The sequence below is a fragment of the Nomascus leucogenys genome, chromosome 20 (genome assembly GCF_006542625.1).
Source record: "Nomascus leucogenys isolate Asia chromosome 20, Asia_NLE_v1, whole genome shotgun sequence".
NCBI lineage: Eukaryota > Metazoa > Chordata > Mammalia > Primates > Hylobatidae > Nomascus > Nomascus leucogenys.
Window position 1 is genome coordinate 25,665,324 of NC_044400.1, and position 12,814 is coordinate 25,678,137.

Genomic DNA, 12,814 nt, shown 5'->3' on the forward strand with positions numbered 1-12,814 from the left:
TTACAACTCCTGAGGGCTCAGATGATCATTAGAATTTTTTATAAATTACTCTAATTTTTTATTATACGACTTGTTTTCATTATACTGTATTGAACTCTTAATAGACTACTGTATAGTGTAACCATAACTTTTATATCCACTGAGAAACCAAAAAATTGTGTGACTCACTTTATCACAGTATTTGCTTTATTGTGGTAGTCTGGAACTAAGCCCTCAGTATCTCTAAAGTTTGGCTGTACCAATACCCAGAATGAAAGGGGATATCGTTACAGACCCTACATACATTAAAAACATAATAAAATGATATTGTGAGCAGATTTGAATGTTTGAATATTGATATGGTTTGGCTGTGTGTCCTTCCCCCCCCATTAATCTCACCTTGACTTGTAATCTCCATAATCCCCATGTGTCAAGAGGGGGGGGTGGACCAGGTGGAGGTAGTTGAATCATGGGGGCAGTTTCCCCCATTGTGTTCTCATGATAATGAGTGAGTCTCATGAGATCTGATGGTTTTATAATCATCTAGCATTTCCCCTGCTTGCACTTCTCCTTCCTGCTGCCTTGTGAATAAAGTACCTTGCTTGCCCTTTGCCTTCTGCTATGAGTGTAAATTTCCTGAGGCCTCCCCAGCCAGGCTGAACTATGAGTCAATTAAACCTCTTTCCCCAATAGATTACCCAGTCTCAGGCATGTCTTTATTAGCAGTGTGAGAATAGACTAATACAAATATCATAATAAATTTCACAACGTAGATTAAATGTGCAAATTCTTTGAAAGACACAAATTTAAAAATGACCTGAGAAGAAAAGAAACTTGAATAGATCTGTATCTATTAAAGAAGTTGAAATTGTAATTAGAAACCTTTTGAACATTAGAACTCCAGGCCCCTTGTTGTGAATTCTATCGAGCATTTAAAGTAGAAGTAAGGCCAATTTTACATTAAGTTCTTTTAGACAATAAAGAAGGAACGTGTTTTATGTGATTATTACCTTGATGTTAAAGCCAGACTAAGACCTTACAAGGAAGGAAAACTGCAGTTACTCATGAACATAGATGCAAAAATACCTAATAAAAGTTTAGCAAATTCTATTTAGTAATATATAAAAATGACAATTCATCATGTTCAAATGGGGGTTATTTTAAGAATATAGGATTGCTTTAACATCTGAAAGTCAGTATAGTTAACCACATTATTATAATAACATAGAAAAACCATTTGAGCATTTCAATAGATGCAGAAAAAGAATTTGACAAAATTGACCATTCATGATAAAAAAAAATAAAGACATAGCTAACTATACATACGAGGCACTTTCCATTTTGATTAAGGGCATCTACAAAAAATCTGCTAATATACAAAATGATGAAAGTCGCAATGCTTTTTATATAAGATCAGGAAAATATATGCTTCATCTCACTACTTCTCTTCAGCTTTGTATACCAGGTCCTTACTAGTGTTTTAAAAAAAGAAAAAGGAAAAAGGAATAAAAGGCAAACAAATGGGGAAGAAGAAAGTATAATGGCTTTCCTTGTAGATAAGAATATATATATATAGATTGGCTGAAAATAAAGAGATAAAAAAGGTGTACCATGCAAGTAGTAAGCATTAAATTAAGGAGACTAGAATGACTGTATTATTATAATATATACAATGGTCCAACCAGTCTAGAAAACTGTTCTGTAGTTTCTTAAAAAGTTAGAAATATATCTACCATATGACCTAGCTGTTTCACTCCTACCTGGTATTTGACCACCAGAAATTAAAGCAAATGTTCGTACAAAGACTTGCACACATGTGTTCAAAGTGACTTTATTTGTAATAGCCAAAAACTAGAAACAAATACTCATCATGAAGTGATGGCTATTTCCATCCATGTTGTGGTATATCCATAGAATGGAATGGTCCTCAGCAAAGTGGAGAAAAGATTTAGTGAAAAACACAATGCAGATGAATATCTAAATAATTAAGCGGAGTGACAGAAGACAGATGAAGAAAAATACATACTGTGTGCTTCCATTTATATAAATTCTAGAAAATTCAATCTGTAGGGACAAAAAGTTGGTCAGTGGTTACGTAGGCGGAATGGGTTGCTGTGTTGGAGTTCTGGAGGAGGATTACTGTGTGACAGAGGAATCTGTTGGAAGTGATAGATACGTTCACTATCTTGACTGTGATGATGGTTTGATAAGTGCATATATATGTCACACTTACCAAAGTATATACTTTAAATATGAGCATTTTGCATGTCAGTTATACATAATAAAATGCTTAAAAAGGAAAATGAAAAGATGCATTGGTGGTATAATGGTGAGCCTGGCTGCCTTCCAAAACCATATGAAAGTTAATCAGTAAAACAGTATAAAATAGTTATATGATTACATAATTGGCATTCCAGTAGAAACAGAAAACTTTGGACAAGTAGCAAAAAAATATTATGGTAGAGATAAATCCAAGTATGTTAATTATTATCAAAACTGTTAATGTGTTGGATATTCATATTGAAAACATCAAACTGAATTTTTAAATAACTATTGATATAATCTACGTACCACAAATTTGCCTATTAAAGTATACAGTTTAGTGGTTTATGGTATAGTTTCAGGGTCAGCATCACCATAATCTAGTTTTGAATCATTTATATTACCCCTAAAAGATAACCTTGTAATTATTAGGAGTCATTCCCTGTTCTTTTCTGTGCTTTTTATTTGCCAGAAGTCTTAGGCAATCACTAATCACTATCATATATCTCTATAGATATGCCTATTCTATATATTCTATTAATATTGAATGAGATCATGTACTATGTGGTCTTTTGTGATTGATTTTTTTCATTCATTTTTAAGGTTCATCCACATTGTAGTATGTATCAGTTTTGCTTTCCCCTTTATTGCTGAATAATTTTCCATTTTATGGTTATACCACATTTTGATAACCAGTTCACCAGTTTTTTTCCCCTTTTTGGCTAGTAAGAATTATGTTGCTCTGAACATTTGTACAAGTTTTTGTGTGGACATATGTTTTCATTTTTCTTGAGTGTATATATCTAGGAGTGGAATACCTGGGTTTGCTAAACTGTTTTCAAACATGGCTGCATCATTTTACATTCCCACCAGCATTGCACGTGGGTTTAATTTCTCCAGATTCTCACCAGCACTTGTTATCTGCATTTTTATTATAACCATTCTAGTGAGTATAAAGTAGTATCTCATTGTAGTTTTTATTTGCATTACTCTGCTGGCTAATGATAATGAGTGTCTTTTCAAGTACTTATTATTGTTTCATATATTTTGGATTATTCAAACTGGATTTTTAAAAATCCATCTGAGCCAGATGCAGTGGCACACACCTATAGTCCCAGCTACTCAGGAGGCTGAGGCAGGAGGATCACTTGAGCCTAGGAGTTTGAGGCCAGGCTGGGCAACATAGCGAAACCATGTCTGTAATAGGATACATTTTAAGATGGCCAAGACGAACCTTAAACTGAAATGTAAAGTCATTGTAAAAACTCTGGTGTCAAGTGAAAAATGTGTAGTATGTCTAATGATTTATTAACTACAGGAAGGGATTGTTCCAGTTAAAAAAAAAATCAATCTTTATACTGTTTACAAGAGACATACCTAAAATGTTATACAAAATGACAGAAACATTGAAAAAGATAAACCAGGCATATAGAAGCCAAACGAAAACGGTTATAGCTATATTACTGCTATATAAAATAGATACTGTTTGAAATATTTTTAATTTATACATTGGTATTTTTCTGAAAAAACTTTGTAGAAAATACAAGTCACACACAGTACATTTATAAGAAAATAAAAGTTATACAAAATATATATTGTGCCACAGAGAGCATTCAGTGAAAAGATTTTTATTCATTGATTGATACTTTCCTGGGAATTTTTGAAATTAAGGTGATTTGAAACTGGCCTAGATTTCCTTTCTCTTGATCATTTAGAAATGAACAGTGTTTTTTGTTGTTTTAACTTCTGAAATATCAGTATGTCTTCATAGGGTTTTTTGAATTGAGGCACCTGGCTTTTTTTCCATAAATACAGTCAATAGTTACTCAATTTTTTTTTTTTTTTTTGCTTCTGGAAATAATGCCCTCTCTCTATGACAGAATATTTTTCCCGTGTTGTTATATCCCTGTTGAGTGAAAGCTCAGTATCCAAAAGTAAAATACAAAGTTTTCAAATCAGAAACCTAAACATATCTCTTCTTCCCTACTCCAGACATAACATGCTTGAAGTTGACTCATGCATTTGCCTCTTCAATTGATTAAAGTGTGAGAAGTTTATTCTTTGAGAATGCTGAGAGCTTCTTGGATAGATAGGGCCATAAGCCATAAAGATTAAGACTTAGAATTATCATGAAAATATTTACTTAGAAGATTGAGACAGGATCCTGAAGGACATTTTTCTCACTAAGAAAGATTAAATCTCTTTAGCCTTATTACCCTTATGTCTTAAAGTTTACAAAGACTGTGTTTACTGTGTTACTTATTATATGGTTTGAATGAGACAAAATGACTTGGCTCATATTGATTGTACTAATAAGGCTTTGAGAACGCTTATAGCATTATGTGGGTTGCGTTTAAGAAGAAGGGTGGTGTAAAAAGGTAAATTTTTAAAATTTAATGCTTTTTAAAATTAAAAGTGTTTTTAGGGTAGTTGCATAAAGTAATGAAATCTTACATTTTTCCAAGGCTTGCTTATAGTTTTAGAGAGTAAACAACTAAGTTAGTGATAGTTTTTGAAATTTTAATTTGTGACGTCTGTTTTTAAGTATTTCTGTAGATATAAAATTTTCCTCAGTTGAACACAAATACTAATTATTTTTTCCATGAAGCACCAAAAACTTTCAATTCTTTATGTACTATGTGTATGTATATATGATAAAATGTTTAGGTATTACTAAATATACACTTAAAACATTTTTTCATAATTTGTTAATATTTTTATCATTATTCAATACTTTGAGTAATTTATTGTCTTTTGTCCAGGTTGAAGATTGTAAAAATTTCTTTTAAGTGCAAACAGTTTTTTATTCAACTTAGAAAAGAATTGGTGAGTACTGATTTAATAATTATTGATATAAATGAAGCCTTTTAAGAAATACCCATTCATGACAGAACTTTTCTATTATTAGTACAAGTGAAAGTGCAATTAATACTATGGATAACTGCCTGCTGAGGTAATGAATTCACTTGTTATAACAAAATGTACTTGTTTTTCCAGTGTGTATGTGGTTCTAATTTAAAGTTCTTCTAGATATTCCTCTTGCTGTTTCTCAAGCTTAGAAACTGATTTCTCACACATGATGTTCATTGAAAACCTCAGGGTCCATTTATGAAGGGCAGCAAATGAACATTTCATATATCCTTTTTTCCCTACTAAATTTATAGTACTTACTTTCATATATAAGTTCATTTTATTTTAGGGGAGCTGAGTGTTACAAGTTCATGAGCTTATAACACATTGCCTCCCTTTGTTGGAGTGGTAATGGCTTTATATATTAAAAATAACAAATTGAGTTGTCATGGAAAGTACAGTATTGGAAATAATTTCATCTTGTAAATGATTTTATCTGTTTCATTAACTCAAACTAACCTTATCCTTTGATTTACATTATTTCTTAGAAATCTGAGAAGTCTTGGCAAATTAATGCAGATTTCAAGACGGTTGTGTGTGTATGTGTGTAAAATGTATTTGAAACCATAAAAATGTCTTTGGGACTGTCCTCAGTGGCTCAATCCTGTAATCCCAGCACTTTGAGAGGCTGAGGTGGAAGGATCCCTTGAGGCCAGGAGTTCCAGACCAGCCTTGGCCACATAGTGAGACACTGTCTCTACAAAAAAAAAAAGGAAAAAAAAAATTAGCCAGGTGTGATGATGTGTGCCTCTAGTCCCAGCTACTCAGGAGGCTGAGGTGGGAGGATCTCTGGAGCCCAGGAATTCAAGGCTGCAATGAGCTATCATCACACCATTGCACTGCAGCCTGGATGACATAGGGAGGCCCTGTCTCCAAAAAAAAAAAAAAAAAAAAAAAAAAAAAAAAAGCCTTTGGGTACAGTGGTGGCTTCTGCCTGTTATCCCAGCTGCTTGGAAGGCTGAGGTGGGTAGATAGGTTGAGCCAACAGAGCAGGACACCACTGCCTCTTGAAAAATAAAGTCTTTGAATCGGCTCTGTTGTATTGATCTACTACGTGATTATAAACTATGATTTATCGTTTATGTTCATAAAATATAGAGGGATTTTTTTCAAGAGAATTTTTATTGAAATAAAACATAATACCAAAAATGTGCATATTTTAAGTACACAACTTGATGAAGTGAACATATCCATGTCAGCACCTCCAAGATATGTAGTGTATGTACCTCCTTCTAATATGTAGAACTTTACCAGCACCCCAGATGCTTGAAATGTTGCTGCTGGAGCTGATGCCCACTTCCAGTCATTAAGCCTCCTGGAAGGTAAACATTACTCTCATTTGTATGACCATGGATTAGTTTGCTTATATTTGAACTTTAAAAATTGAAATTATACAGTTGTTGTCTTTACTGTCTGCCTTCTTTCCCTTACTATTTTTTGTGAGATTCATCCATGTGGTTGCATATAACATTAGTTTGTTCCATTTATGTATGGTATTCCTCTGAATGACTATGCCATAAATTATTAATTCATTCTGCTGCTAGTGGACAGCTTTGCCATTTTCAGGTTGGGGATATTATGACTAATGCTGCTAATGGAAATTATTTTACATGTTTTAAAATTTAGGTGATTAAAATATAATATTGTTATCTGGAAACTAGAGGACAAATATTTTAGTTTAAGTAATCATAGATGGCACTGTAGAAGTCAACTTTTCTAATTTAACTTCTAATAATATCCCATCATAATACTAGTGTTATTAATAATAGTTACAATATCCAGCCTTTATTGAGAACTTACTATGTGTCTGGTAAAAGACCAGTCATTTTCATGTCACTGAATCCTCACTCTCATCTTCTGAAGTAGTGTACCAGTTAAAAATGTATTTACCAGTAAGTGATAACAGCAGCAATAGCTAACTGACAATTGATTAAAGACAGTATACAGGGATCCTTTTGTGGTTCTTAAGCATGATGATTAGATTTTCATGCTATTGGGTGAGATATGCCTTCCTCAGACTTTGTTACAGTGTAGGCACATTACAACCTGTCTGATAGGAGAAAGAAAGTAAAGATGGTTTACAGGCCAGGCACGGTGGCTCACGCTTGTAATCCCAGCACTGTGGGAGGCTGAGGTGGGTGGATTACTTTAGGCCAGGAGTTCAAGTGCAGCCTGGCCCACATGGCAAAACCCCATCTCTACTAAAATACAAAAAAATGGTTGTGGTGGCACACACCTGTATTTCCCGTTGCTTGGGAGGCTAAGGCACAAGAATCTCTTGAACCAGGAGGTGGAGGTTGCAGTGAGCCGATATCGCACCACTGCACTTCAGCTTGAACAACAGAGCGGGACTCCATCTCAAAAAAAAAGAAAAGAAAAAAAGACAGTATACAGGCATACTCTGCAAAAGGTGGCCTTGTTAATGTTTTCTCTCTAAATATCTCTTTGTTTTTAAATACCCAAACTTCATACAATATACTTATCTCTCAGTATAACTTTTTTTGTGTGTTGTTTAGAAATTGGGCAAGAAAAATTTTTGTTAATATAATTGATAGAGTATGGAAATTACTTGTAGACTTTTTGTAAAGTATACCAAGTGTCAAAATGGGTGAATATATATGCATCTTAGATGCTGACAGTGAGAAGCATTAGTGCATCATAGTAGCTGAGACATTATCTGTTATTTTGTGTAATGTTTATGGCATATGGTAAAACATATAAACTATATATGTTAGTGCAAACAAAACAACTATTAACCATAATTAAGACTTAATTTTCTGGTAATCAAGAAGTGATGTTTTAAGCATATTCCCTTCTAATATGATAGTTTAATACTTTATACATGGGCATTTATTTGTGTATTAGTCACGGGAAATATCTTAATGAACTTTTGATGGGCAAGGATTTCTTTAACCGGACATAGAAGGAAACCTTCATACCATTAAAAGATTGATGATCTGGACTATGTTAAAATTAATAACTCTGTTCATCGAAAGATATCACTAAGAGAGTGAAATAGTATAGAACATTATATAATACAGAATCCTTGGTTGTATATGCATCCTGATAGAAATATATGCCAGTGAATTGAACAGACACTTCACAAATGAGGATATCCACGTGGCCATTAACATTGAACCTCAATAATTATAAAGGAGGTTCAGATTGTAACCAAAACGTGCTACCTCTACATACACAACAGAATAGTAAGGGGAAAGAGATTGATAAACCAGTGGTTGGTGAATATATGGTGGGAGGGATTATATATTGATCTACCCATTTTGGAAAACTGTTGGGCATTATCTACCAAAGCTGAGCATATGTGTACATCATATGACCCAACAACAAAAATGTGCATATGTGTACACCAGAGAACATACCGGAATATGCATGGCTGCATTCTTCTTATATCCCCAAACTAGAAATATCAAATGTCTGTGAACAGTAAAGTGGAAAAGTTAACTATTAAATTCATTATAATAGAGTAGTGTGGAAATTAGTGAATTACTGCTTCATAAACTTTGAATTTATATCAGAAACACAATGCTGAACAAAAGCCAGACATAAAGACACATATGTGTGATTCCATGTATGTACAATAAAGTTCAAAAACAAGCATGACTCTTCTATGGTGATAAAGGCAGAAGAGTGATTAACTTTGGGAAGGTAATCTGGTAGAAAGGGGAGACAAAGGATACTTCTGTGGTGGTAGTAATGATCCATTTCTGGAACTGGGTAAAGGTTACATGGTTGTATTTATTGTGTGAAAATCAGAGCTGTGCAATTATGGGATGTGAATGTTGCTCTATGTGGTTTACTTTAATGAAATTATTTATTTAGAAATTTGTACCAGTTTTCAAGAAAGTGGAAAATTATTTTAGTGCTAATTTTGAAATTTGAATTATGTAATAGTGTTCAGAGCTGCTGAATGTTCTTATTTATTTACAATCTAGACAGATATTTTAAATTAGGAATATTGTTAAAAGTTGTGATTATATATTTTAACATTTAATTTATGGCCTAGAATTATATTTTGAAACAGAGTCATAGCTAATGTTGAAAACAGATACATATTAAAAGTTTGAACTCATTTCTAACTATGATCTAAGGTTAAAGTTCCTAAGAGTTGTAATATGAATGAACAAGGCCAGCACGGGGGCTCACGATGTAATATCAGCACTTTGTGAGGCCAAGGCAGGTAGATCACTTGAGGTCAGGAGTTCAAGACCAGCCTGGCCACCATGGTGAAACCCCATCTCTACTAAACATAGAAAAAGTTAGCTGGGTGTGGTGGTGCATGCCTTTCATTCCTGCTACTCGGGAGGCTGAGGCACAAGAATCACTTGAACCCATGAGGTGGAGGTTGCAGTGAGCCAAGATCACGCCACTGCACTCCAGCCTGGATGACAGAGTGAGACTGTGTCTCAGAAAAAAAAAAAGACTGAGTTAGGTCCAGATTTTGCAGGCTTTTGCGTATACTTCATTGCCTTTTTATTGGATAAGCAAAAAAGATCCTAGATAAAAGATCTTATAGGTTCTATCTATATCATTAACAAGTTCATGTTTACAAGGCTAGAATAATTTATCTGTCAAAAGTAAATTAAATGGAGCATTAGATCCTGACATTTTCCTGGTATTCTCTGCATTTTGTCATTTATTACAGCATGAATCTAGAGAAACATTATTGGGATTTAATATGGTGAATTACAGAGCATGTAAAAATTTGTGGAAAGCATGTGTAGAACATCACACATTCTTCCGTTTGGACAGACCACTTCCACCTCAAAAGAATTTTTTTGCACATTATTTTACATTAGGTTCAAAATTCCGGTACTGGTAAGTATTGCTTCTGTGTTAAGGCTTTATTGTTGGATTTTTTTTTTTCCTTTCTTTAAAATAAAGATGTAGTTTATGGAACCATACAACCTTTGTTACACATACTTAACTGAGTCAAAAATCCCTATGAATTGCCGCCTCTATATCGGTATCATTAAAAAGTTCTGTAGGTTCTTGTGATATGCTACAGGCTTGAGAAACCAGTTCTGTTTTCTGTATTTCCTGGTCATTATTTTCTGGAGTAAATTAACTACATTTACTTATTTACAATAAAGACAGATGACATAATTTCTATTGTGTCTTTATTAGATATTTTCTTGAAAACTTTTCTTCCTTCTAAGACACCCAAGATATCTTCTTCATAAAACTATATAATTATTGTTTTTTTAATTTAGAATTTAGCATATTTTTGGGTTGTCAAACCCTTTATTGTAAAGAGTTTAAAACAGTCACGAGGCAAAATCAGATTTAGTCATTGAACAGTAACCCCAGGTTTCATTTCCTAAAATTGTTTTATTCTTGATAGCTTTTATTTTTTCCTGAAGGCAACAAATCTTTGGGGAATAACTAAATCTGAAGAAGCTCTGATTAGTTTTACCTATGGAATTCTTAAAAGACCCATGCAAGCTAGTTTTTAAGTGGAACCTGGTAAGAATCATGTAGAAAGTTATTCATTATCATTTAGTAAAACAAATGTTATTCATTCTTGTTTGTTTATGGTTCACAAAATAAGATTTCATCTTTGATAAATAAAACCCTTGGCCAGTCGCAATGGCTCACACCTGTAATCCCAGCACTTTGGGAGGCCGAGGCAGGCGGATCACCAGAGGTCAGGAGTTCAAGAACAGCCTGGCCAACATGGTGAAACCCCGTCTCTACAAAAAACAAAAAACAAAAAATTAGCCGGCCATGGTGGCAGGCGCTTGTAATCCCAGCTACTTGGGAGGCTGAGGCACAAGAATTGCTTGAACCCAGGAGGCAGAGGTTTCATGAGCCGACATCTCGCCATTGCACTCCAGCCTGGGTGACAGAGCAAGACTCTATCTCAAAAATAAAAATAAAAAACCCTCGACCATTATGTATTAAGATTAATTCACGTTATATGTTCATGAGAAAAATGTTTAGATGTTCCCAGAAAAGATTTAAATTGTAAACCTAAACATTTATAATTGCCTAATTTGTAATCTCAGTAAAAATAACAGTATGAAGCTTAGTACAGGATATGTCACTTGAAATACATGACTCCAACCCCAGAAAAATTAGTAAAAGTGGCTCAAAAGTTCAGTAGTAACAAACAGAATTAGAATATTTTTAACCAAACAAAAGGCACAGTAATTTCCTAAGCGGTTTCCTGTCACGTTTAACTCCTTTTTTTTTTGCCATCCTAAAAGCTATTTTGAGCAAAGATGACAGTACTTGCAAATTTAGAAGTAAATAGATGGAAGGAGAGAGTATCAGATCTATAATGAAAGTCAAGGAAAAAGCAAAGAGCCTTACCTACTGTTAACAAATCTCAGCAAGGACAGAAGAGATCTCCACGGCTTTGTGTGAAATGAGAACCAGTACAAACCCTGATCATATTCTTTCAATGAATTTAATTTCTAATTGGTTACCAGGGTAGTTATACAAGGACTACTCTTACCCTCTGTTCGAATTCTTTTTTCCCCTCTTTGTCCTTGCAAATGTGACATAAACACACACCATTTAATTTAGGTACAAAGAAATGAGCAGGACCAATAACCAGTCTTCAACTATAATTCAAGCAAGTCTCGGACAAGATGAGAAAAAAAAGTCAAGGAAGTTACCCAAACCATACCAAAGCAAACATAAAATTTACATATGGTGACTTCAAATACAAAAGACAGTTGAAAAAACCTGTTTGGGAGGAAATCATCACTGAAACAGAAGGAAATTTGTACCATAAATATTAATAAAAGCAAGTTCAAGGACAATCTGATTTAAAAAAGAAAAAAAAAAAAAAAGATCAGCCGGGAAGGGAGCAACACCTGCCATTCAGAAGGCTGTTACTGCCCTTGGGGAAGATTGGCCTAGTATTGACAGATTTTACATGTTTTTCAACAAAACTGAGATTAAGGACTATTAAATGGGATATGTACATTTTAGAAAGTTGAACAATTATTTTAACAGCTTTATTGAAGTATAATTGACAGATAAGAAATAATCATATTCAAACTTTAAAATCTGATGTTAGTATGATGAATTACTTTGATTGCATTTCAAGTGTTAAGCCAGCCCTACATTCCTAGGATAAACCCCACTTGGCCATGATATCCTTTATATATATTGTTTGATTCACTTTGCTAAATTTTGTTTAGGATTTTTGCGTATGTGTTTATGAGGGATATATCTCTGTAGTTTTCTTTCTTACGATATTTTCAGATTTTATTGTGTCAGGGTCAAATTGGAATCATTGAATGTGTTGAGAAAGTTCCATTTTCTGGAAGAGGCTGCATAGTAATAATAATATCTCATTTTTAAATGTTTCATAGAATTTCCAATTTAATTCATCTGTGGCAGGAGTCTTATTTATAGGAAGGTTTTGAACATTCAAATTCTTTAATAGATAAGGCAATTAAGGTTTTGTCTTTCTTCCTGAGCAAGATATGGTAGTTTGTGTCTGTCAGCAAGTTTATCCATTTCATCTAGGTTGTTGAATTTATTGGCACAGAGTTTATAATATTCCCCATTTCTTTTTAATCTCTCTAGAATATGTAATAATGTTGCTTCTCTCATTCTTGGTAACTTGTGTCTTCTTTTTTCCTTGATTAGTCTGCTAGTGGCTTATCAGTTTGAATTAAATATTTTA

General features: G+C 33.6%; 1 protein-coding gene and 1 non-coding gene across 5 annotated transcripts in view; both read left to right on the forward strand.

Annotated features, from left to right (window-relative positions):
* Nucleotides 1–12,814, forward strand: part of PTPN4 (protein tyrosine phosphatase non-receptor type 4) — a 226,098-nt gene that overhangs the window by 150,944 nt on the left and 62,340 nt on the right. For all 4 annotated transcript variants that reach the window (XM_003277173.4, XM_030801359.1, XM_030801360.1 and 1 more), the window contains 2 exons: nt 5,004–5,067; nt 9,815–9,987. In XM_003277173.4, coding sequence (XP_003277221.1) covers nt 5,004–5,067; nt 9,815–9,987 — 237 coding nt within the window. The remainder of the gene's footprint in view (nt 1–5,003; nt 5,068–9,814; nt 9,988–12,814) is intronic.
* Nucleotides 7,101–7,207, forward strand: LOC115831966. Its single transcript, XR_004027450.1, has one exon. It is a non-coding gene; the product is annotated as a small nucleolar RNA U13 (small nucleolar RNA).